Genomic DNA, 27727 nt, shown 5'->3' on the forward strand with positions numbered 1-27727 from the left:
TTTTAACAATCTTTGTTTTCCCCTTCTATAAGTAATGTATGCTTGTGGGACATAGAGTTGGTGTGTCTGTGTGCCCTAAGTGTACACATCCATCCCATTTCCTCTCCTTTAGCCTACTTTTCTTTCAATTTTTCAGTGTATTTTCCAGAAATATTCTGTACATTTTCAAATACATACACACATATGTATCTATGTGTGTGTGTGTTTATGCGTGTATGTGACAGTATATAGGATGACCTTTAATATTTATAGTAAATCTGGAAGACATTCCTTGTATCAAGGGGAGGGCTTTCCACTTACTAGTCATTTAGTTAATACACGCTTGATACCTCCTGGTGACACCAGGAGCTTTGTTCTTCTGAGGCAATCTCAGTCTTGTTATGTGGAAGGAGAGGAGATGAACGGTGAGCTTTTGGAAGAGAAGCACTTGTCAAAAAAGGGGAAGCTATTTGGGGAACCAGAAATCCAACACATTCCTTAGTGAAGCCCTGGCCATGTCACTCACACCACTACTAGGCTACACACCACATCTTTCTCTGGGATCAGAGGTACACATTTCTCTTAAATCAGCTTCCTCCTCTCTCTCTCTCTCTCTCTCTCTCCTCTCATTCCCCTCACCTCAGTACACACACACACACACACACACACACACACACACACATAACACATACATTCACACACACACTCATGGTGCTCATGAATCATTGGATTTATTCATGGTCCTGGATTGGAGGTATGAGTAAGAGATGAAGGGAAAACAGAGATTATTAAAAGGTCCCATTTTACAAAAACATATAAATTCATTAATGAAATATAACATTTTGTAGACTTATTCTGATATTTGGAATTTATTGGGTTTTTTTTGTTTTAAGTAACCTATGTATCTCCTGGACAATTGGCAAATGAGAATATAAACCCAAGTATCTTCCTACTCTCTGGGAATGAGTCATCTGAGACTTTCTCTAGACCACATATAGTTAGCCTTGATGATAGATCTGAAAACCTTGCAAATTTCCGTACATGCCAGGAGATGAATTAGTTTCTTAAGAGCTAAAGGAATGTTAACAGCAAAGACGTGTCGTGACAGCTTACTGTACCTGCCAACTTCATTCATGTCCAGTTCTGGGCAATGCTTTTGCAAAAGGGATTTTGACAAAGATCATGTTCAGAGGAACGGGACCAGTATGATTAGAGGTTTAGAAAGCATGGGATCTGAGGAGTAGCTGAGGCAGTTAGATATGGTTAGTCCAGTAAAGAGAGGACATGGGTCTTCTTGAGAGATATTTGAAGGACTCTCTACTGGAAAATAGAATAAACGTGCTCTCTGTAACTGAAGGGCAGAAGGAGGGTCCGTAAAATTTACCAGAGGACAGACTTGTACTCAGGATAACTTTCAACATTTTCATAATTGTGGTTTCCTAACAGCAGAACAGGCTTCCTTCTCTGGAAAGGTCAAATAAAGTTCAGGAGAGGCTGGATGACCATGTGTCCAGTCTAGTGCAGGAAAGATTGAGACACCAGCCTACATGAGTTCAGGCTTCCTTCTTTAGTTCTATCTCTGCTGGTCATCTTTACTGAAACCTCCACTGTGACCTATCTCACTGTGTGCAAGCTTACCCAAAACGGGCTCTTTCAATTAAGATGTGTTTCCCTGACCTGTGGTACAAGTCCAGATGATTGAACATGAAGCCAATCTCTCTGCAGTAGCGGCTTTGTGGTCTCAGCAAATGTGAGCATGTGGGGGAGAGGAAGCCTCCTGTCTCCTCTGTGTCCCAGCTATAAAGAATAAATACAGTGAGTGTTATTTTGACCTGTCTTGGTGAAGACAGCTGCTCCTGTGGAGTGGGAGTGTGGATAAGGAGAAAGGGAAGCGCAGTGGGTGCTGTGGTGCTGCTCCCTCACCCCTTCAGCACTGAAGCGCTCACCCCTTCAGCTGCTGGCAGCATTGGCTGCTGAGGGATCACCCCCGAGTCCCTCTAGGGAATTCCCTTCCACTGATCAGAGCTGCTTCATTTGAGTTTGGCCTCTTCTCAAGTTTGGCCCCTCTCCATGGGCGGCCACCACCCCATGACTGGTTGATGCAGGGGTCCAAATGCGTGGCAAGTTTGCCTCAATTTGGGACAGCTCTGACAGGCCATCCTTGCTTCAGAGTTTCTGAGGGATCAGCTGAGTCCTTTGTTGCAACCTGCATTGCAGTTCAATTCCGCCCTCTGTACAGTACTGCGGGGTCAGTTGGCGAGTGTGCCTGAGCGTCTGTGGGCACACATGTGCACTCATATGCACACAGAATCCTTCCAGGGAAGGTTACACTCGCAAAACTGACTGGACCTCTCATGTCATTTAAGGCCTGCTTAGCCGTTCCCTAGATTCTCCCTCTAGGTATGCAGAATACTGTTCAAAACAACAGATATTTTGATCTGAAAAGGGCAGAAATGGAAGAAAGGAGGTTAGACCAACCTTGGTGTTGGACAGAGTCATCCAAGATGACAAGTTTATGAGGGGAGCAGATTGAAGCAGGCAGAGAATTATGTACTTTCCCAAGGATGCCAGAGTTTCATTTGGACTTGTGCAGTTATGATAGTCGGCATTAATCATGGCATTTTTAAATGCAATGTACATGTAGAGCCAACTGAGTATTACTAGGTCCCAAGTAAAATGCCACATGAAAGATTCTCTGAGCCCTTAGCTGAGTTAGTCTCTGAATATGTGATGTGAAGGGATGTTAAATGTAGAAGTAATCAGTTTATGACAGCATAAACTGTTTCTCTGAACTGTAAATTATGAACACCTTGCAGTTCTTTTCCACGTGTTTTAATTTTTTTCCCCTTCTGTTCCTTTCTGTAATTCAGGAAAGTGCAATTCTTTATCTAGGAAGTTTCTTGGGTTTTCTGAGCACAGCTGCTGACATGGAATATGCCCTCAGACACACTGCCCTGGGGCCCAGCAAACAAAAAAAGAGGAAGTCAACTACTTTCCCAGGCATGCTCTTTGAGAACAATTTAGCTAGACATGACCCTGGTTCTGTCAAATCAACTAGCGATGCAAAGTGAGCCCTGCTGTACATTCAGGATGATGGTTAAAATCATCCTGAGGACCTAGCCACCCTCTATTTTCCCATGCCCTCCCTTTTAGTGATTAATTAAGACTTAAGTGTAAAATTCTCCAACAGGATAGCCCCCAAGGAAAGCCCTCATGTGTATGAACATAAGTGGGTTCTGAGAATAAGGAAAGGAAAAATGAAATGAGTAGAAAAAGCACAGGAGAATATAGGACAACCTGTTCATATTGGAGACCAGGAAGCAGCTGCCATTGTTAGAAACAACTTCATGAAGGACATGCAGTCCAGATTGCTTTTATGTCCAGAGATGATATTCACCCATTCTCTTTTTCTCTCCCCTCCCCCCATGAACCCCTGCCCTCCAGGAGAAAGAATGATAAGAACATAACACTAGAGACGGTTTGCCATGACCCCAAGCTCCGCTTCCATGGATTTGTTCTTGAAGATGCTGCTTCTCCAAAGTGTATTATGAAGGAAAAAAAGGTGTCTGGCGAGACTTTCTTTATGTGTTCCTGTAGCTCTGATGAGTGCAACGACCACATCATCTTCTCAGAAGGTGAGTTTTCTTCTCTTGAGGGTCTGGAGCCCGACTTCCTCTGTGTTGATTTCTTGTGTCCCTGGTCTGCTGTCTCAGAGTAGCTCCTTCTGTGGCTGATGCTGGAGAGTGAGCCGTGCTCTGTGGATTAGGAACCCATTCACCTGGTGGCAGGAGGTGCTTAAGGAGTAACAGGGTTGGTTCTGGTTCTTATCAAATCTGGCTCATGGGCCCCACATTATTATTTGTCTTTTACAAATAGTTTCATTCAGCTAGAGCAGTGGTTCTCACAGTGCAGTCTCTGGAGCAGCATCAGTATCACCTGAGAACTTACTAGAAATGCAGCTTGTATGGCTCTACCCCAGACTGTGAATCAGAAACTGTGGGTCTGCCCCCAGCAATCTGTGTTTTAATAAGCCCTCCAGGTGATTCTGATGCAGCTGGAATTTGAGAACCACTGGTCTAGATATTAGAGGATATTTAGTTTAATTTGGTACAGGACGGGGAATTTTCTTTGAATTCACTCAAGTGATATTGTGTACCTATTCCTGGGATTTATCTAAAGAGTACTTAGCATTGGTCCTTTTGAGAGAAGAACTGAAATACAAAGGGATAATAATGAGCCAAGATTTAGCCATGTAGAGAGGGGAAGGCTAGATTAGATACTAACCTCCATCTTTGAAGTTCAACATTCGTTCAGCTTGGACGGAAGGCACACCCTATTTCTTCAATTTAAAAACCTATTCAATGATTTTTCGTTACAAAAGTAGTATATGTTCCTTATCAAAAATTCACTCAATCCAACAGTCTGGAAAAATTTAAAAATGAAAGTACATTAACTTCATCCCCTCACTCCCAACCCAACAGATAATCAATATCGACAGTTTGTTGGATGCGCACTGCTCTCTATCATTCATTTATATTATCCCTCCTTCCCTCCTCTCTTTCCCTACTCCCTCCCTGTCTCCCTTCTTCCTTCCCTCCTTTTCTCCATCCATGCCTCTGTCCATCTCTCCATTCATTCATCCCATTCACTCATCCTTCTTTCAGTGCAAATAGTTGATCATACTATAAATATTATCTGGCAACATTTTTTTACTGTACCACTTTTACTTCTCCCTCTAAATAAATACATATAGATTTACCCCACATCTTTAATTGTTGTCTAGAATTCCATAATTCAGATTATCTTCTATAACTGATTTAACCATTTCCCTGTTGGTAGTTTATTTAGTTGTCTAAGTTTTCTGCTTAATGCTAAATTGAATATCTTTCTAAAAATATCTTGTATATTTATGCTAATGTTTCTGTGAGACAGCTTTTTAGAAATGAAATTTCTGGATCAGAAGTTATGCGCATTTTAATTTGGATAACCATTATTCAATTATTTTCCTCCCTAAAAAGATATCTGACCATATGGATTTCCAGGTATCTTCTCCAACACTGGAGATTTTAAGCCATTTAATTTTGTCAGTCTGACAGTGAAAATAATATTCTCTCGGTTTTAGGAATGTAAACTCACAGTGGAGAAAGGTTCTTGTAGCCCAAAATAGATCTGATTCAATAAAAAGTCATTTTGGATCATAGTGCTGGGTACACACTATCACTGCAATTGTGTGTGTCCCAACTATGGAAAATGATGTGTTTCATGCCTTGTGCGTGGTGCTCTCGGCACTGTAGATCCACCTCTTTCTCTCTCTGTGTCCTTCACTTACTGCCAGTTTCCCTCTCTTCCTGTCCAACTCGCCACCTGTGCCAACTTCTCAGTGTACAAAGGCAGGCGTGTGCATCTTGTCAGCTCAACACTTTCTGAAATCACTCCTCTCTCCTATTTTCTCATCCTATGAACACTCTGTTTCTCTCCTTTTCTTTACGTAGTTTGAGTTAGGAGGGAAGACGTAACTAGATTAAATCACACTAAAGCATGGTAATTCCTGATATTCGGGCTTAACAATGTTAACTTTCCCCAAACAGATCACCTTTAAAAAGAAGGCCCATGCTGAGCCAAAGAATTAATCTCTAATAATAGAAAATCCATCTATGGATGGATATGCTCTTTGATATATGTAATATCCATCTGTAGATAACATGTATGAAACTCCTCTCCTTTTGAATTTGTATACTGGCTTATCCACAATGTAAGAGTTTATTTCATCCAAAAGGGACAAAAGTTGATAAATTGCCTGTAAGTTAGAGAGAGAGAGAGAGAGAGAGATATTACTCTAAGTGCGTAAGGTATTAGTGACTTCAGTTTTCAGTGTATTTCAACTCAGGTGATAATGATGGGCGCACATTCATACTTTCCCTCTTAGTTATTATCAGGCTCTTTATTTCCTTGTGAAGTGAGATAATCAGCATAAAGGAAATTTCTGATTGTATAACTCAAGAAACCCAGCACAGCTGATGACTGAGATGTCTGGGTGATTTCAGAGTCTTCTAAAATGCTCCAGGAGTGCTTGACTTTTTAAGCCTCTCTCTTCTCTGTGATGAGATATTTCCCCCACCTAAAACATCAGATATTAGGAGCAACATTTTGGGATCCATTTCTCCTTTTATTGCCACCATCTCTTCTTTATACTAAGGAGTGAAATCTCTTGAAGCAATTTTTATACCTCCACTCCAAGTCAAATAAGATGGCGAACACAGAAACTGTCAAGTGTTTTATGCTGTATTTTATTAGTACATGACTCTGTTCTTGTTGCCAGATGTCTGATCTGCAGACACAATGGATGATAATTACTTATGTCTTCCATTTTTCTGAAATATGTAACAGAAAAATTTGAGCCACAAGATTTTCTTTTTAAATGTAGATCTTTATTTTCAGTATGATTATGAATGATAGCTGACGTTCAGAGAGAATGTACTGTTGCTGTGTATGGTTCTCAGCCCTTCCTATGGCATGACCTCATTTAATCTCATAGCCATCCCCTGAGGTAGGCACTGTTAGTATCCTCATCTTACGGATGACAAAACCAAGATCAGAGAACTTTAACATTTTGTCCGGCATCACATGACAAGTGGGCGGCCTAGCTAGGATTTATAACGGTCCATGTTTGAACTAAAAAATCTGTGAGGATTTTCCTTCCTTCTTCCTTTGTATTTCATTCTTTTCTCACTCTCTATTTCTCTCTGTATCTAAACAGATAATACATGCACAAATTTAAAAAGTTCAAATGGTATAAAATGGAGACAGTGATGAGAAATTCTTCCTTTTGGTTTGTCCCCTGATCTCCCTGGCCATGGTTACCAGTTGGTCATCCATTCTACCAGAGAGATTTTTCTGCATGGAGTTTTGCATGGAAATTCTGAATTTGGTAAAGCATATCATTGAGATTTTTTTTTTTAAAGTCAGATTCATTGATGTATAATTTATATAAAATAAAATTCACTGCTTTAAAATTTATCATTCACTGAATTGTGACAAGTGTACACAGCTGTGTAACTACTACCACAACCAAGATTCAGAACGTTTTTGTGACTCCCAATCGGTTCCCTTATGCCCTTTTGCAGTTGTCATTGGTATTTTTATTCTCACTTTAAAAATTTGGTTGCTTTCTTCCTATATTTTGTGATTTTCCTATTACTTAACCAATGCCATGACCTCAGTCCTCTGAAGAATGGACATGTGGGGTGTCCCCAGCCTTGGACAACAAGATGCTGCTCTGTTCCTTTGCCTCTACAGGCACCCAAGCCTAGTGTGCAAAAAAAGGGAACAAATGCCAACTCTGCATCATGTAGCTCAGATTTTCTCTCCTACTCCATGTTGCTGGTCTGTGTGCCATGCAGTGAGTGAGTGTGAAGCCTCTCAGATGGTTTGAGGGGAGGATGGGCTTCCATATAAGCCCCCGGTCTTTCCATCTCCACCTACTTCAGGCTCCTGGAGGTCAGTGTATAGCAATGGCTTGTATGCCCATTGTCCTATTCACCTTGTCGAAGCATCTTTATTTTCTTTTTTTTTTTTTTTCTCGAGGGAGATCAGCCCTGAGCTAACATCCATGCCAATTCTCCTCTTTTTGCTGAGGAAGACCAGCTCTGAGCTAACATCTATTGCCAGTCCTCCTCCTTCCCCCCCCACTCCCAAGCCCCAGTAGATAGTTGTATGTCATAGTTGCACATCCTTCTAGTTGCTGTATGTGGGACGCGACCTCAGCATGGCCGGAGAAGCGGTGCGTCGGTGCGCGCCTGGGATCCGAACCCGGGCCGCCAGCAGCGGAGCATGCGCACTTAACCACTAAGCCACGGGGCCGGCCCCATCTTTATTTTCTCTAGATGAGAAATGTACAGAAAATGCATTGAAGATACATTGAGATAATTCTTTTAAGGCCCCCTAAGGTAATTAGATTACTATCTCCAGATGATGGTGGAGAAAACACAGCAACACAGAAGTGACCCTCCTACAGTTACTCAACTAGCTAGCGGCACAGCTGGGGCTGCAGCTTAGCTCTCCACACACTTGCCAAAGTCTTGTTTCCCTGGTACAGGGTTTGAAATCTGCCTTCCAAGGGGCATCAGGGGCTGCTCTGAGGAACTGAGAAAGAAACGAATGAGTCAGCTCTCCTCTACCTGCCATCTATACCAAGCTTTAGTAGAAGATATGAATTACAGAAAGGGGTTGTCAGCTTTTGTGAGTTTGAAATCATTGTTCTAGACCAATGGAGTTAAAGAGACCTTGTTGTCTTTCTCTTTGAACGGGGTATCTACCTTTACCCCTGGATCCTCCAGCGGGGCCTTGTGCTGTGCCTGTGGCTCCCTTGCTTCCCTGAAGTGGCCAAAGGCAGGTGGGAGTTAGAGGACCAATCAGAATGAGGCCTGAGCCTGCTCTTCTTGGCTGCTCTCCAACAGTCATATCTCCTTGTCCTGTCTCTGAAGATTCCCTCTTGCCAAAAGATGTTGTATAGGATTCCGAGAAAGTCAGAGTTTACCCCTGAACTCACCAAGACCTAAGCTTCCAGTTACAAGAGAGGGTGTTTGTATTGGTGGTTATTGACAACCTGGTGACAGCTGTCAGTCAAACAAGACCTGTCAGGCTCCAGGACTGAAGTGAGCAGAGGATGTGGGAGGGGAGAATCCTGAGCTAACGGCTCCCTGTTTACTTGCAAATGACATATCCACTTTGCAAAGACGTGTGGTTATGGATCTCTCACTGAATCTTTAAATATCAAACATGTCCACTCAGTTTTATTCATTTCATAAATGGTTTCCAAGTGCAGTAAATACAGTTAATTTGCAGAGCACTGGGAAAAGAGAGGATTTCTGCTGTTTTAGGTAAGAAAGAAAGAGTCTAGCGTAATGGTTAAGAGTGGGAGCCCGAGGTGGCTTTCCTGGACTTAAGGCCCGTTCTACCACTTATTAGCTTTGCTACCTTGGGCCAGTTACCCAACATCTCCATGCTTCAGTCTCCTCATCTGTGAAATGGGAATAAAAGGAGAGTGGAGGTTGTTGTGATGTGAGGATTGACTAGATTCACTAGATCCAGACATGCAGAGTGTTTATGACAGTGCCTGGTACAGCATAAGGAGTCACTGCTAGGTGTTAGTAGTATTTGGGCTTTTTATGTAGGGTTTGGGACTTTTGCTTGTCTTAGGACATGAAGCTAGGGCTGTTCAGCCCTTAGGTGTGTTCCAGCGCTGAGGTTTTGTAGTTGAGTTTGACCACAGCATGCTGGCAGAGCGTTACCCCTCTGGGTCTCACACCACAGGAGGTTGGGAGGGGCTTATTTTGCTTTAATCCATGCCTCATCCGGTTTCCCTTTTTCTCCACATGCCTTCACAGAGGCAAGGGGAGCATGCTGAGTCTAGGATTTCTAATCAAAGCTAACCACATCCCTAACATGGGTGGATAATATTACAAATTAGGCACATTGTTCCTGTTTTGACTCAGAATCACAGCAGGAGGAGGCTAAATAAAACTGGAACGACTCACAGGTGCCCTTCAGATCAGTTATTAGGGGAATCAGTACCGTACCTGCCAAAGGGATTCACGCCCTCTTCTTTTTTCAGCTGAAACCTTGCTTCACGCCACATGGCCTTCTCATTGAGTGGCTGTGCCACTGTTGACCAACTAGCACTGATCATGGTACCTATTGGCTGGGGTAATTGTGGGGGTTAAAGGAGATGATGCTCAGGAGTGCCCAGCACAGTAGCTGGCACACAGTAGGTGCCTCCTTTGTTGCTTATTCCTCCCCTGGGTAGGGGGACCACTCTATGCTAAGGAGCACACCTCTTCTGAATGGTGAAAACCCTTGCTGTTCGAAGTGTCCACAGATGAGCAGCAGCACCACCAGGGAGCTTGTTAGAAATACAGAACCTTGGGGCTCTCCCGGACCTATTGCATCAGCATCTGCATTGTAGCAGTGTCCTTGGTGATTTGTTTGCGCACTGAAGTGCGAAAAGCACTGGCATGAACTCACCCAGCTGGAGAAGGAACCAACGATGGGTCTTGTTATCTTCATGCCGGTAACTTGCTGAGCTAATTCGCCCAAAAGGAATAAATTTGGTCTTAAACGTGGTCATTTGGGAGTGAGCTAAATATACTTTACTCAGTCCATTCATGTAACAGAACTCCCCAATGAAATGTAGGTGGTTTTCAACAGCGATGGTGAAGTTTGTATTTTATATACTCCACAAATTTTGTGCTAGCATAGATCTGGATGTAGAAATCAGGTAGCGTTTCAGTAACATTTCTTTGATTTCCATGATAATGTTCATGTTAGTATATCTGTGGGATTGTCCCCTAATATTTCCCAAAGCAAGAAGACATTTAAGAATGCCTTCAAGCTGCATTTTACAAGACGTTCTGGAATTGGATCTGTAAGGGGGTTATTTGGTAGGACCAGGGAGCGCTGGACGAGTAATAGAGTGGCATTAAAAAGAGTTCGCCTGCATCAATTTGTTCCTCAGTGGTTTGGTATGATCATCTGCTGGAGTTGGGTACATGGAACGCAAGAAGGTGACTTGTGGGAGATCAAAAGAAGCATGCTTCTGCACTGCTTCCTGCTCCTGGAGGGATGGATCCTTGGCCATCCTACCTTTCCTCTTAACTTAGAGCTAAAGTGCTTATTCTGGAAATTGAGAGGCACTCTGGCCATGCAGGAAAGGGAATTAGCATTAAACTCAAGTCCTGAACTTGGAAAAGTTTGGTTTCAAGGCCAGAGATCCACCCCCTTCCTTAACTGAGGTGCAGGCAAGCTGGCACCATAGCCAAGGCCCAGGCTGTGGAATTCACAAAACAGTAGTAGCAATAATCACTGCCCTGGGTTGAGAGCCCACTGAGGATTGAGTCACCTATGCTAAGCACTTTCAGATGTGTTGTCTTGTTTCCTAGAATCATAACTTTTTGTTTTTTGTTTTGTGAGGAAGATCGGCCCTGAGCTAACATCTGCCAATCCTCCTCTTTTGGCTGACGAAGACTGGCCCTGGGCTAACATCCATGCCCATCTTCCTCTACTTTATATGGGACGCCGCCACAGCATGGCTTGACGAGCGGTGCACCAGTACACGCCCAGGATCCGAACTGGAGCCGCCAGCAGTGGAGTGCGTGCACTCAACCGCTATGCCACGGCCCCGGCCCCCATAACTTTTTTTTTGACATCTTGTTTTAGCTTTCTTTTTCAGCTTTATTGAGGCATAATTAACAAATAAAATTGCAAGATATTTAAAGTGTACGTCATGATGATTTGATATACATATACATTGTGAAAGGATTTCTCCCATCTAGTCAACTAACACATCCATCACCTCACATATTTATCTTCCTTTGTGTGTGTGTGTGTGTGTGAGAACATTTAAGTTCTACTCTCTTAGCAAATTTCAATTGTACAATACAGAGTTATCAACTATAGTCACCATGTTTTACATTAGATCCTCAAAACTTATTCATCTTATAGCTGAAAGTCTGTACCCTTTTACCAACCTCTTTCTATTTCCCCCACCTGCCCTAACTCATGGCGACCACCATTCTACTCTCTGTTTCTGTGAGTTTGACTTTTTTTTAGATTCCGCATATAAATTATACGTGGTCCATCCATGTTGTTACAAATGGCAGGATTTCCTTCTTTCTCATGGCTGACCAATATTCTATTGTATGTATATACTACATCTTCTTTATCCATTCATCTATTGACAGACACTTAGGTCGTTTCCATATCTTGGCTATTGTGCATAATGCTGCAATGAACACAGGAGTGCAGATATCTCTTTGAGATCCTGTTTTCATTTCCTTTGGATGTATACCCGGAAGTGGAATAGCTGGATCATATGGTATTTCTATTTTTAATTTTTTGAGGAACTTCCATACTGTTTTCCATAGTGGCTGAACCAATTTACACTCCCACCAACAGTGCAAAAGTGTTCCCTTTTCTCCACATCTTTGCCAACGCTTGTTACCCCTTGTCTTTTTGGAGTCACAACTATTTCATGCTGAAATGAAACCCATGAAATTAGCTTGTTCAAACTTCTCATTTTGCTGACCAAGAAATGGCTCTCCAGAGAGTGGCATGAATTTCCCAAGATCTCATAGTCAGTTCTCTACCTTTTGTCCATAGGCGAGTTGGAGAATCTTGTCTCTTTTTCAGAGAATACCCTCACCCTTCCACATTCAAGTTGGGGTGGTGGGTGTGTGCTCTTTATCAGTCTTACACCCTCAGAAGCCTGCACACCTCACTTAAGATGCTGCCCATTCTGTGGGCGTATGACTGATCGCTGAACTGCAGCTCCGACTCGCTGCTCAGCAAGTCTGGCAGGCAGTACAACCTCAGGCTTACACACAGTGTTCATGTGTATGTGAGGAATGAAGTTTACAAATGATGGCCAGCAGGATGCTCATCTTCTGAGAAGATTATGGTCTCCCCATTGACATTGCCTGGGTTCAAATCCCAACTAAGCCATTTATCAGCTGGTTTGTCCTTGGTTGAACTAATTCACCTCAGTTTTCCCCTGTGAAAAATGGGGATAGAAATAGTGCACACTTTCAGTAGGATTTTTGTCAAGATAAATGAGTTTATTCAAGTCAAGAACTTAGAATAGTACCTGGCACAGAGCAAGTATTCAGTGTATTTTGGCTGTAAATTGTTACTATTGTTCCCCTAGATTCAAATGTCTTATCTTTGGATTTAGCCAGATGAGTGAGGAGCTTTGTACCAATGTCATGTTGTATTCTCCTCAATTCCGGAAAATTCCTTCAACTGAGTTGTGTTTAGGTGCCATCCATCATAAGTAACAGTCCTGTGAATCAGAGTCATCTGTTCACTGTAAATAATGCTGTTGAGGAAACTGTTCACTGCACTGTATTATTATCCCAATGAGGAAGCCAGGAGAAATTTCTCTCAGCTCTCTGCCTTAGGAAGATTATTCCCCTCGTCAGGACCTATTTGCTTCTGATCTTAAGGACACTTTGAAGTGTACAGAGCAGGGGTCAGCAAACTTTTTTGACAAAGGACCAGTTAATAAATATTTTTGGCTTTGCAGGCTGTAGAGTCTCTGTTGCAGCTACTCAACCCTGCTGTTGAAAAGGCCGTAGACAGTATGTAAACAAGTGGATGTGACTGTGTTCCAGTAAAACTTCGTTTACGAAAACAGGCTTCAGGCCAACCCCTCACGTAGATGATCATGTTTTTTGTATTTCTCCCTTTAACATAAACTACCAGAAAAGTTTAGAGTCAAATCTAAGTCATGCTTCTAGCAAGTATGTGTGCATGCATTTTGTGTACTGGTCTCACCCCAGCTTGCCTGTTTTCCTACATTTATCTTCCATTTCTCTTGATTCCTGTTCCTATTTTTACTTTTCTTTTGTCTTCCTTCACTACAGTATCTATCTGTAAGTTACATGAGTTTGTTTTTGTTTTACAAGATGGAACTATCAGTAAATACATCAATTATATCTAGCTGACTTAGAATCCAGGACTGGAGAAACACTTCTGACTCTAGGTTCCACCAATGTGGTTAAATAGAGAAGCAGACCATCAGATGTAGGCTCTTACCCTATGCGCGTTCATTGCTGACCTGCCGGCTGTGCGCCCGCTCTCACAGTTAGCATGCTCTCTAACTGGAGAAGTTGAGAGAAGGGAGAGGAGGACTTCTAGTAGCTACAGAATTTCATTCCTTCCTCTCTCATTGTTGTAGAATTTCTTTTAAATGAAAACAGCTTCTTTGGTTTGCAAGCCTAACCCTGGCAGGAAGACAAATGATTTTTTTTACGGTATCAGACACGCGGTTTCCTGTCTGTGTTTAACTTGCAGCAGAGCATCTCAGCCAGCTGGTTCCCCCTGGGCCTTTTGTGACCTTAATAACGTTGCCTCATACTCTCTAGCAAACCCACTCTGTGTATTGATACATGCCTTGCACATTTTATCGACTCCTATTGGTTTCTGAGTCCGGAAGACTTACAAATGCTGCCCCCTTTCTCTCCAATCTCATTTTGTGTTTGTTCTGCTCTAGCATCAGGGAGGGAGCTGGCTTCTTGGGGAAACTCTTAGTTCTTGCGTGTAAGAAATGAGAAGAATAAATGGTGCTCTGGCAGCTCTGGGGGTTCTGGGTGTGCTGCTTTTGAACTGTGCACTTGCTGCACATAATAGCTGGCTCACCAGCTGTGCATTTTTGTTTTGAGACAAACAAACCAGATTTGCTTTCTGGTCTAAATGCAGAAGAAAAAACTAAGTGTGTAAATATGGTTGAGAAAAGTTGTTAGAAAAGGATCAAAATTATGGATTAAAATCACTAGTCTCATTCCTGGGAAGAGAAATCAGTTATTTGAGGTGATGACTCAGTGCTGAAGGAGCCTTTGGTTATGAATGAGTTAGGTTAGAAAGCATCCTCTGAATCTGTGAATATAGCCCCCTGTCTAGTCAGGGAAATAATAAAGATTGTATGTACCAGAGGGCATTGTGACTCAGTCAAGTGAAGCTTAGGATGTATTTGTAGCATCTTCAGGCAAAGCAACTCACTTTTGTAGATATTTTTTTTTCCTTAAGCAGTAAAGTAAACAAAGATGCTCTGGGGCCAGATGTAGTTGGTGGTTGTGAATATTTCTACCCTGGAACCTCATTCTGATATGAATCATGGCAGAGTGGAATCCAGTATGGACACAGGCTGTCTCGAATTCCATCCACTGGATGTGAGTGACCAATAAAACAGTTGGACCAATAAGGCTGCCCTTGCTGCGAGGCTGTGGTGATACATCTATGGTCTCTCATCTCCCCCACAGCCGCCTCCGCGTGTTCCATAAACAACACAAGGATGGATGATGGTGAAAAGGGTCGATGGAGACTCTTTTTACTACTTTATGGGTATCCCAGTGTCCTACCAATGGAAAAACCCCGAGAAGCTGGCTAACCACTGTGAAGTTAACTTTCATTTCCGCCTGTCCTGACCTCCAGAGTTCTATTGACCACCAGTTGGACATCTGGCTGACTTGCTTTTGGAAAAATCTTTGCTGATCCTCAAATCACTCCGCATGTTGCTAATTATGTAAAATGTCAATCTTACCAGCAATAATTATGCCTATTTTTTAAAAAAAACTAATATTAACTTTTAAAGAAACAATTCATTTTTGCTTTTCTACTTTTTAAAAAAATATACCTCATGTTGCCTTGTTAGGATATAGCTGGTTCCAATGTCAAGAACAATTGATCCTAAATTTAGTCATTAGAATTCCTTCTCTTTTCCAGGTCCCATCCTATTCCAAATACCTATTTCTCTATCAGGCTGAAGTAGTCGTTTTCCACCTTTGCCACACATTGGAAACACCAGAAAAGCTTTAAAAACTACTCATTAACTGGGTCTGAGCCCTGCAGTTTCTGACTGAATTAGTCTGGGGCCTGGTATTAGGATTTAAAAAAAAATAACACAACTCCCTAAGACATTCCAATATGTACCCAGTGTTGGGAACCACTGGACTCAAGACAGTTTGTGCTGCCAAATCTTTTTATATTTTTCAGCATGTTCCCCATATAACCTGGAAAAGGATGGTAACAATTTGAGAATAGCAACCACCATAGGAAGTAGCCGAAATTTAGCCTTCTGGATTAAAGGAGGAGAAAAACAGGCAAACAAAACACCTATATTACCACATCCCTGAGGACTAATAGGATTCTTGAATATAGGATGTTACTGTGCTTTCTACAATTTACAAGCAATTACTTCAGAATGAGGCCAAGGGCCTCATTGGGAATAGGCATCTGAGGTTTTTGAACTGATCAAATTATACATTAAGGGCAGGCACATTTGAAACGTGGAAGTGTGCCTGAAAGGTTGGATGGCAAGGTTTGGGTGCCATTGGATTGGCAAAGGCAAGAAGGAGAGGGAGGCAGTGTGCATGGTTGCAGGAGGTGAAGACTCCTAGGTGGGGGAGAACTGCAGTAAGCTGTGGTTTAGGTGGAAAGCCAGAAGAGAAGGGAGGACATGTTTTGGTGACCTGACAGGTCTTGATAGTGTGAATAATTAATGTGCTTTTCTAAAGTGGTCTAGTCTCCCTGTTGGAGAAGATACTGAAATAACTTAAGAACTGTATCTCTGCTTTCAGGTTTCCTGAGAACACCAAGGGGCCCTAGACAGGATAGAAGATATAATCCAGACAGGCAGCCAGAAAAAGAACTGAAGAATCAGGGCAGGTGGGGGAGCCAGACAGAATCCAAGCTTAGTGGTCTGAAGACCGTAACACAGAGAAGGAAACGAAAAAAATCCTGCTCCAGAGAACATCCGTCAGGCTGAGGCTCTGTCCGTGGAGGAACAAACATTCATAAGATATATCATCGTTTCTTGGGCAAAGCCTGGCACGTGTAGGCACTCTGTTAATGTTGTCTGCCCTCCTTCGAAAGCCACAGCAACAGAAGTAGCAAGAATCTCTATCCCAAGGGGGAACGTGAAGGATAGTAAGCACAATGGAAGGGATGCCTAAGACAGCAGAGACAGACTCAGGGTTTTAATGGCCTGAAATGATCAGTTAAATGAAACAACAGATAAATGTAAAGTCAAGCATGTAAGTTCAAACGATCAATTGCAGAGGAGCAGCTTATCCAATAGTGGGCTTGGCATCTGTTCATGTGATAAAGACCCAGGGTTTACAGGTGAGTTAAGGTCATTCTGAAACTGAGCTGATCTGGCTAAGAGAATCAAAACAAGACAACAGAACAAACCAGCAATAGTCTTAACCTGCACTCATTGGAAAGGGCAGTGAGAGGCCCACTATAATCTTTGCTACACAGATTACATTCCAAGTATTGTAGCTGGGTCTAGCAAAACATGTCATGGAGAATCTTGACTAGCAAGAGTAATTTCAGGGAACAGATCACTTTATACTTAGAAAAAGCACATGGCGTTTATTGGGTGCCTGCTATATGCTGGGCAGCCAGATTTTAGGGTGTGATAAATGTGTCAGACCTTAGAGTCTGATAAATGTGTCTTTTGAAGAGTGATTGAAAGAAACAGAGATGTTCAACCTGAAAAAGAAATGATTTAGGGAAATGGGTTAAATGCCCACCAGGTGTTTAAGAGCTCTCATCCTATAGAAGAAGGAATCATTTTGTTATCTTTTGCTTTAGAGAGCAGCGTGAAAACCAATAAGTGGACGTACAGGAAGGCTGCATTTGACTTAATATAAAGAATACATTTTTAAATATTCCAATGTTTAGACTTGATCCTAATAGATCTGCAGTTAGATCTATTGGGATTAGATTATGGGATAATTTACAGAGGAATGGGGTCCCTGTATTATAATATTTCAGCCAGAAGTTTTATCGGTACTTCACAGGAATATTCCAGAAGAGATTGTCATAACAGATTAGAATACATGTAAGGCTCTTTTGTTGGGGACAGGGGAGGGAAGGAAATAATGTAAGGGAGACTGTGGAATGGGATGTGAGAGGTGGGGAATAGCTTAGTTTTGAAATATGTATAATTGGCATAAATCACATGGACTGGAGGAAAGACATCTTCCATTATTTTGGGAAAAAATATTCTCAAAGTCTATCTAAAATGTCAAACAGCACTGTCAATATGCTAGAAGTTAAATTAAATCCTGCCTGCTCAGTGAGCTCACTGCCCTTCTGTTGTTTAATTAAAATGCTTTGTTATTGTTTGCCTGAATTTAATTGTTTGCTTTTTATTGAGATGATGAATGGGGAATCATATCTCATTCTACACTCCTCCTGCAGTTAATTTGACTAGAAAATTCTCACAGACTGTTTTCTCATTGACTAGCACTGATTATAATTGTACTAGGGCTTTGCAAACAAGTCCACTGCGGATTTTCTTTGTAAAAGGGAAACATCTCTATGGCAGAGTACCAACAGACTCATTCCACGTTTACTAAAGCCATGCTTCTCAAACTTCACTGTGTAAATGAATAGCTTAGGGAGCTTTGTAAAATGCAGATTCTGATTCAGCAATTTAGGACCAGGCTGAGATTCTTCATTTCCAGTAAGTTCCCAGGTGATGCCCACTGATGCTGCTGGTCTGGGGAACACACTTTGAATAGCAGGGTACCAAGAGATTTTTTTCTGTACCATGCCACCAAAATTTTTAAAGATGCAGAAAATGGTAGTCAGATATTGTTAACTCCCAAGTTAGAAAGTATATATATAATATGATGGCTTGGGAGGTGTGTGTGTGTGTGTGTGTGTGTGTGTGTGTGTGTGTGTGATGGGGCCAGAGCAGAAGAAAGCTGATAAGGATATGGAATGTAACAGAATAAAGAGGCAATTTGTGTTGCTTCTTATGTAATGCTGTATCTTGTTCTCTAGGGATCCCAGCATGTCTGCCTGGCGAGTGCTGTGACTGTAACACTTCCTTTGCATGTTGCATGAACATACTCAGAACATATCCAGTAAATATTTAGGAGAAATGAGCACCTTTTATTCAATTTCATCATTTTCTTTATTATAACTGGGTCCACCTTTACTAGACATATGGTTCAACTGAGTTACGTTTCTAGGAAGACACCACCATCCAAACCAAGCAACTGACAAGCACAGGCCCCCATTTTCTCAGTACAGCCAGACTGACTACCTCCATAGCTTTCTATTTTATTTTTGTTTTTTCCCTTCAAACTCTTCAGTATGTGCTATCTTAAACTTGTTTCTGACAAGGTTATATTGCTTCACTTTTTCAAGAAAGAGAATCCTGCAACTCAGGTAGTCCTGGGGAAAACGGTTTCTCTAGAAACAGTGTTATCAAGGGACATGTTACAAAAAGAGGCAAAAGCAGACAGCAGCCAGGCCACATACCTAGTGATATTTTGATGCTTATTTGCCAGATAAGGATTTTTTTTCTGGTCACGAATCTGTGAAATTTATTAATGAAAACCATTTTTTGTTCAGGTCTATTGTAAAATAATACAAACATATTTATTGAACGCTTTCGATTTTCAAGGTGTAATACTTAAGAGCTTGACAAACATTATCTCTCCTAATCCTTACAAGAACCCAGGGGGGTTGGTTCTGGGTTGTCTCATATGCAAATGAGGAACCTGAGACCCCAAATCACACAGTCAGGAAACAGCAAAGCCGGGTCTCAAATCAAAGTCCCAAGTTCTTACAAACCAAGATATACTGCCTCTAAATATACAGAATGGTGTCTGTAAATTGTTTAATCTCAGCATCGATTTTCTTGGAGCTTCTATGGCCTGATGAAATATTACTAGTTGGAGTCAAGAGCTAGGTTTTTTTTCCTTTTGAATTGTCAAAAAAGGCATTGAGAAAATCGTGACATTGGCTCTCAGCTCAATATCGTGGTTTGAACATGAAGTAACATGGAAGATACTAGTACATCACTTAGATTGTAGTCCTAGAACACTCAAGAGAAGTCCCTTTCCAAGAGCAGCAGGGACTTCAGGATTTTAAATGTGGTTGCTGTTGCAGAATATCCTGCTACATTATTTAAGAGAAGTAAAGTGATCTTAAATCCCAGGCAACAGACACAGCATGGCAAAGAAGGATGATTTCGGGATACTATATAGGAGACTGGGGATAAAAATCCTCAAATAAGTTGTTTTAACGAAACATAATTTGCATTAGTCTGTTTGGAAATAATAGTTTTTTTGACTGAAGTTAAGAGTACTTTTAATATTGTGAACCTTTTGTTCTGCCCAAAACCTAGATCATCCCTTAAATATAAATTATTTTGTCAGAAAAGAAGCCACATGTCAGGGAATCTGTTTTTACAGTAATGAGCTGGCACAGTAACATCTAGGGACCAAGAATTGCTGAACTCAGGGGTAAAGGACCAGCCTAGCTGAGGCTGTAAGTTTATAAAAATTCTTTATCTGATAAGGCAGATTCCTCCATTTTTGTTTTACTGTGCTGGTGAGGATCTCCAACGCTTGTTGAGTAGACATAGGTGTGGTTGGCATCAGTGTCCTTTCCCTGTTTTTAAAAGGAATGCATTTAACATTTCCCCACTAGAATAAGGTTTGCTGAAGATCGTTAGCATATATTCCTTATTGGAGTGTTTAGCTTTATCATATACTTTCTCCATGTCTACTGAGTTGATCATATAGTTTTTCTCCTTTAAATTGCTAGTGTGCTCAGTGATAGTAGTTGTATTCTTTGTTTTTAGTGCTAAAACATACTTTCCTGGTAACCTGGACTTCTGTCTTATCTTTATTTTACATCTTCTACTGGATTCCGCTTGCTACTATTTTCTTTAGAATTATTTTTTTAAATCATTGTACGTGAGTGTGATTGTTCTATAATTTTCTTTTATCATGCTCTTCTTGTCTGCTTTTGGTTGTACTGTTTTCATAGAACGAAGTGATCCATGGTACGCTTTTTTCTATTCTCTGAACGAGTTTGTGTGAAATTGAAATGACCTGTATCTTGAAAGTTTGGTGGCTCTCAGCTTCCTCTGGGACTGGTATGTGTTTGGGGTTTTGGGGGGAACATTGTTGCTCTAATGTTTTGGGTTACATTTTTCCTGACTTTTTATTTCAAAAAAATTTAAACTTTCAACAAAGTAGAAAGAAGGCTACAATGAACTGCTGTTTACTCTTTCTCTTTCTCAGTATTCACCCTGTGTTAACATTTTACCACGTCCTCATTTCTCTCTTTGTGTGTGTGTGTGGGGGGGGGTGCGTATTATAGCCCTATCCAAATTTCCCCAAAGCTGTGGGGTTGCTGCTGCTGTTTACATTCGGTATCCAGTCAAGGACTACACATTGAATTTGGTTGTTTTGGCTCTTCAGTGTGTTTCTTGTTTTTCCTGACACTGACTTTGAACAGACCAGGCCATTTATTTTGTAGAGGCACATCTGGATTTGTCTGAGGGTTCCTGCTTAGATTCTATTTTTATTGAGATATAATTGATATATAACATTAGTTTCAGGTATACAATATAATGATTTGATATATATACATGTATTTCAAAATGATCACAACAATAAGTCTAGTTCACATCCATCACCACACATAGTTACGAATATTTTTTTCTTGTGATAAGACCTTTAAGATTTACTTTTAGCAAGTTTCAGATATACAATACAGTATTGTTAACTATAGTCACCATAGAGTACCTTACGTCCCCTGGGCTTATTTTATAACTGGAAGTTTGTGCCTTTTGACCCCCTTCATGTATTTTGCCCACTTCCTGCCCCTGCCTCTGGCAACCACTGATCTGTTCTCTACATCTATGAGTTCAGGGTTTTGTTTTTTTTTTTAAGATTCCACATGTAAGTGGAAATCATAAGGTATTAGTCTTTCTCTGATTTATTTAACCATAATGCCCTCAAGGTCCATCCATGTTGTCATAAATGGCAGGATTTCCTTCTTCTTCCTTTTCTTTTTTTGTGAGGAAGATCGGCCCTGAGCTAACATCTGCCAATCCTCCTCTTTTTGCTGAGGAAGACTGGCCCTGGGCTATCATCCATGCCCATCTTCCTCCACTTTATATGGGATGCCGCCACAGCATGGTTTGCCAAGTCGTGCATCGGTGCGTGCCCAGATCCGAACCGGCGAACCCCAGGCCACCGCAGCGGAGTGCTCACACTTAACCACTTGTGCCACCGGGCCGACCCCTGGATTTCCTTCTTTTTTATGGCTATATAGTATTTTCACATTGAACCCTATGTTGGCTTCAGATCCTGATAGCTGCCGTAAGCATCCCTCTTTGGTGACACTCTACCCCTCCAACTGCACCTCTACCTACCATGCAAGACTCCTCTGTTTTGACCCCAGCTACTTCATAAATATATTTTTCCAGTTTCCATTTCTATGAAATGGAAATAATAATACATATCTAGCAGTGTGGCTACAAGGAGTTCAAAATAATCCGTGTAGAACCCAGTGTTTGTCATTTAGTAGGTGCTCAATAAATGAATGCTATCTTATTTACTATTATGATTAACAGAATGACTTGAGACAGGAAGTTCTCCCTTCCCCCCAGCATATGTCTCTTTAGCACAGTTTCCTTCTTTGGATCTCGGCCAGTTGTATATATATCCTGTTGCTTTAGATGATCGTGCTGGCGTGTGAAAATCTTCGTGGTTAGAGTGTCACTGCCAGCTTTGAGAATCTCTGTAGTTGTTTGTTATGTCATGTTCATTAGTATACCAGCTCACCAAGGTGTGCAGAAAATGATCATCCCTGTCCCTTTCTATGGCTTGGATAAATTAGTATCTTGATAAATTTTTGCCCCAAACTCCTTCATTGAGTGGAGGAATTGCCAAACTACTTCAAATATTAAAGTAGGAGCCCATTTCTCAAATTCATCTATGTTGATTTGGTTTTTATCAAGATGCGTTAACTGACCCACGTATGCTTTTTTCACTGTTGGCCTTAATTTAACGTCTTTTTTACTGTGTGATTTTTTTAAAATTGTAAATTATAGAGGTTCAGTTTTAAATTCCTTTTAGCAACCAGTTGTTGGATTTGAGCATACTTGAAAGAGGCTGGAAGCAACCTGTTTTCATTGTCCTTTGTGTGGGGGTGGGGGTGGGTATGCATGTGTGTGTGTGGTGTGTGGGTGTGGGTGTGTTACTAGGCAACTTGTTTACCTTTAAATCACTCCGAAGGAACCTATGCCATGGAATTTCCCCTTGAGGTTTTCTGCCAGTTTGTATTTTTTTTATGGCGTACTAACATTTATCTTTGACATTTGTCTTTAAAAAATATTTATCAAGACTCTGACATTTGCAAATAGCTCCTTATTTGCAACTAAGTCTGGTCTTCTTATGTGGAACACATTTGGTTGGAAATTTTCAGGATTATTGAATAGACTTCTGCGTTCATTGCTAGAGAGACCGCTTGGCGGTGTGGAAAGAACAAAGGCTTTGGAGCCACTCAGACCTGGGGGAAATGGACACCTCCCTGCTTACCCTTGAGTGAATCATCGTAACTCTCAATTTCTCTTTCTTTCTTTTTCCCTCCCTTCCTCCTTCCTTCCTTCTTTCCTTCCTTCCTTCCTTCTACATTACAAGAAAGTTTCTTGCAGCATCAGTCATAGCTCCAAAGGACCAACAGTAGTAGAATGGATAAATACATTGTGGTGGATTCATGCAAGTAGCTCTTAATTTCTTAACCCTTAAATTCGGGCAAATAATTGAAGGGGTATTCTGAATATTAAATAGATTGCATATTTGAAATTCCTAGCATGTAGTAGGTGCTCAAAAATAAAATGTTAGTTCCCTCTGCCCTTTTGTTTTCGCCCCAGGGTATCTGAAATAATATACTTAGCCCAGGAGCAAGGCATGGCCTCCATAATTATTACTCTGATTTCTCTCTTTTTTAAAAAATCTTTTCACTCCAAAATAAAATACAAAGACATAAAAGCACATAAAACAAATGTTTAGCTTAGTGAATTGTTATAAGGCTGACACTCTTGTAACCCCTACCCAGGTCAAAAAATAGAACTTTGCCAGCCATCCCAAAAGTTCCTTCATATTCCCCAACCCGATCACAGACCACACCTTCCCTCCAAAAGTAACCACTATTCCTCTTTTGTGATGATCCCTTCCTTGTGTCTTTTGAAATGGCTTTATCCTCCAAGTGTGCATCTGTAGACGCTAGTTTAGTCCTGCGGCTGCTTATTATTATAATTTTGGTAATTTGATGTGCCTTAGGTCTCTTTAATCAGCTGCCCTCCCCAATTCCCTTTTTCTCCTTACAATGTATCTGTTGAAGAACCCCTTTGACCTGTATCCTTTCCCAGTCTGAATTTTGCTGATTGCACATTCATGGTGCAGTTCACTGCCTTTCTCTATTCTCTGTATTTCCTGCAAATCAGCAGCTGGATCCAGAGGCTTCATCAGACTCAGGTTAGATCTCTTTGGAAAGGTTATGTTCCTCCATTGGGGGTAATAATGTCTGATTTTTCTCCTGTTTTGTGATATTAGTTGGCATTGATGCCTGCTACCTAGATCCATTTAATTCATTAGGGAATAACAAAGAGTAATCTATTTCTATCAACTCATTTTCATTTGTTAGCTAGAATAATTTAATAAAGAGATGCTTGTTTCAGCTCCTTAATTACCCAGTGCTGTGCTTCTTACGGAAAAGGCAAGATATTTGCTTGATGTTTCCCTTTATTTTCTAGTTTTCAATATAATGAATTGACATTCTGCTATCCTCAGAAGTTGATAAATTTTTTTATCATTATGATATCATAAGTTTAAGCATACTTAATGGGTCCTGGTGTATTGCTTTTCTTATCTTTATTAAAGCTCTAAGTATCCTGGGGCCGGCCCCGTGGTTAGCGGTTAAGTGCGCACGCTCCGCTACTGGCGGCCCAGGTTCAGATCCCGGGCGCGCACTGACGCACCGCTTGTCCAGCCATGCTGAGGCGGCATCCCACATACAGCAACTAGAAGGATGTGCAACTATGACATACAACTATCTACTGGGGCTTTGGGGTAAAAAAGGAGGATTGGCAATAAATGTTAGCTCAGAGCCGGTCTTCCTCAGCAAAAAGAAGAGGATTAGCATGGATGTTAGCTCAGGGCTGATCTTCCTCACACACACACACACACAAAAGCTCTAAGTATCCTATCTTGGCCAGTGGGAGTCTCTTCAAGATGGCTCCTGGGTCCTTTTGTCGTGACCTTAGTGGTCTTTGATCACTTCCTTGTTATGTGGTGTAACAAAATATTCCAAACTCATTATTTCCAGCTCCAGACCTAGACTTGGCCATTTTGCCAAGAAGCCCTGGTTTCTTCTGTTGGAAGGGTTCTATTGATGAGGCATTTTCTTTCTGAAGCAGGAACCCAAGAACCATAAGCTTTTACAGGAAACTGAGTCCTAGTGAGGTTCAATGAGTTGGCTGGGATCTCATGGGTGGTTAATGACAGGTGTAAGAACAGAATCGCAGTTGCCTGATTTCCAGTCCAGTGCTCTTTCTTTCACACCACATTCCAAGCACTCATGGTTGGTCCCCACATGCCGTGTGCAAATTACAGGGAGACTGCGTGCAAAATGAAGCATGCACCTAAACAAGCAGAGGAGAACCTGGCTCATTCATGGGATTTGGCCTTTGGGGGAGAGAGGGTCAGCTCTGCAAAATTATTCCTCCTCAGATTGGTTCATCAGATCTATTTTATTCATTCGTCCATTTATTCAACCAACATGAATTGTCTCCCTATTTATGTGCTAATCTGTGACCATATAGCGGTAAGCAAAAACAACCTCTTTAACTATACTTCTACTTTGGTTGTGTCAGAGAAACTTGGTGGGACAATCGATCCTAGGGACAAATTTTACTTAGTTTCCAAAGTAAACGGGAACGTTGTGGAAGCAACCAAGGCTCTTTATGCTCCTCCATACAACAGTGCTATTAACAGAACCTGATTTGGGTTGTTGGAGAAATAAAGTGAGCTGATGCTTATGAAGTGAATTGCCCAGTGCCTCGCTCAATAAAGCACACTATATGTTAGTTATCTTTATTATTGATAAGCGAGTTCAAAAGAGGGCTTCCCATCATTTTCCACTGCAGAGCTCCCTTCACACGTGCCAAAAGCTCTGATAGAAATCAAAGTTGCTCTTGGGGAACACAACGCATCATGCCAGGAGGATCTATCGTTGGCACCAGCTTCCTCCCTTACTAACTTCCCTGAGAAAAAGACGAATCTCAAAATCTCTGCTCTAGGAAATCCTGGCAAAGAGACTAGTGCTCGAGTGTCTTCCCTCTGCCAAGGGCTCTTCACTTTTTTTGTGTGTGTGCCAGGCACTTCTTGGAAGTCTAATGAAGCCTGTGGACCCCTTCTCAGGGTGATGTTTTTAAATGCATAAAATATAATACACAGGATTTAGAAGAAAATTAATGCTATACAGTTATATAACTGTATATTAATGCTATACAGTTGAAATACAGTTATCAGATGTTTTTAAAAATAAATGTGTGATATGTGCTTCTGTAGTAGTGCTTTAAATAACAAGACTTAGCGTCAGATCTAAAAACTTGAAGTGTCTAAGTGATGAGTATAAACCATACAACAATACAACAAATGTAATATGGCAGGAAAATATCTGTGGTTTCTGTGGGTGATGAAGTTATAGGTACGGCTAATACTAGGAAATGTTAAATTTTAGTTAAAGGTTAGAGAAAATAAAAAGATGTAATTTTTGCCCATTTAAATTCACAGGCCCACTGAATTCTATCCATGGAGCCCAGGCTAAGATCTTCTGATATTACAGTATAGAGCCTCACTTTTTATGAATCTTGAAGAAATTCTACCCTTATTTGTAGTGCCCCTCAAGAACTATATCTAAACTCTATGTTATATAACAAAGGGTTTAATGTGAATGTCAAGTCTTGAGTACTACTTACCTATGCATCTGAGAAACAACTCATGGAAGGTTCCAATAGTTCCACAATTATATCTTGAGTGCCTTATGTTCTAGGCCCTGGGATAGGCTCTGAGCAAAGAAAGAGAAAGATTTTAGGGTTCTTACTCTTGTAAGACACTTTCTTCCCAGGCAGGGAGAAGATGGACATTTGCAGGGACACCACTCAACTGTGGTTCTTGGTTAGGAACCAAGGGGAAGAGTCTGCACACCCAGAACATGCCCCTTTAGACAAATTATCCAAGAATTGCAGATATCACTTAATGGATGGCTATAAAATCACTTAGTCTAGCCCTCATTGAAGAAAACCACTTTATCACGTTGAGATGTTATATAAAGTCATGCTTAATTGGCTGTCACCAATATAAACTTTAGAGATAATATGGCATGGGGTTAAGAGCAAGGGTCTCTCCAATCAGACAGAGCTCATTTCAGATATTAGCTTTGCTATTGCCTAAGTTTATAATCTTGGGAAATTCTTTAAACCGCCTGACCCTTAACTTCCCTATCTGTAAAATGGGGTTTACAATAATTGCAGTATCTACCTCATAGGGTTTTTCTGTCAGTTAAATGTAAATATTATATAAAACTCTTAGCACACAGCCAGGTACATACTAAGGGTTTGAATTATGAGTTTCTGTGTAATTGGGCATAGTGAAAAGAAATACTTCCTGCTGGTATCTGAGTAAAGGAGATGCTAGCTTATACCTACTCCTCTAGCCGTTGGTTTTTCTAGTGGCAGCCCAAGAGTTAGTACTGCAAGAGGGTGTGGGTGGCTCCTGTTTAGATAAAGCCACATCCCAAAGCTTCCTTTCAGCCCCTTTTGCTATTGTTAGGGTTTTTCATCACCTCTTTGAAGTTTCAAGATTGACAGATGTTATTCAATAATTCCCTCCCCACCAAATTTTTACATGTAGATTTTCAAAAAGAAATCACAGGAAATTTGGGGGGAAAGGAAAACTTTAGTGTCTGACATTGAATTGGGGATTTCTAGAGTCTTCTTCAATCAATGCCACACATAAATTTCAGGGGATTTCTGTTTTTGTGTTTCTCTTAATCTAAAAGAGAATAGAAATTAGCAAGGAAGACCATTTTCATATATGTCCAGGAATTATAAAATAAAATCATCAGTGATAAGTGAACAGTTCATTTAGAGGTTTTGCACTCTTTAATGAATTGGTTCACAGCTAAGTAATTATTCAATTAATTAAAATTTTCTAAGTGTGTTGTTTCCTTGTATGTGAAAGAGAATATTCACTTTGGACCAAAATGAAATCTCCAAATTCTGTCAAAGTATTACAGGGTATTAAAATAACAACTGTAAAAGAGGAATCAGCAAACTTTTTCTGGAAAGGGTCAGGTAGTAAATATATTA

General features: G+C 41.0%; 1 protein-coding gene across 2 annotated transcripts in view; it reads left to right on the forward strand.

Moving 5' to 3' along the window:
* Positions 1–27727, forward strand: part of TGFBR2 (transforming growth factor beta receptor 2) — a 105262-nt gene that overhangs the window by 53683 nt on the left and 23852 nt on the right. For both annotated transcript variants that reach the window (XM_087430662.1, XM_087430661.1), the window contains exon 5: positions 3424–3614. In XM_087430662.1, coding sequence (XP_087286788.1) covers positions 3424–3614 — 191 coding nt within the window. The remainder of the gene's footprint in view (positions 1–3423; positions 3615–27727) is intronic.

Source organism: Ceratotherium simum, chromosome 5 (genome assembly GCF_057802395.1).
Source record: "Ceratotherium simum simum isolate JZ-2026a chromosome 5, ASM5780239v1, whole genome shotgun sequence".
NCBI lineage: Eukaryota > Metazoa > Chordata > Mammalia > Perissodactyla > Rhinocerotidae > Ceratotherium > Ceratotherium simum.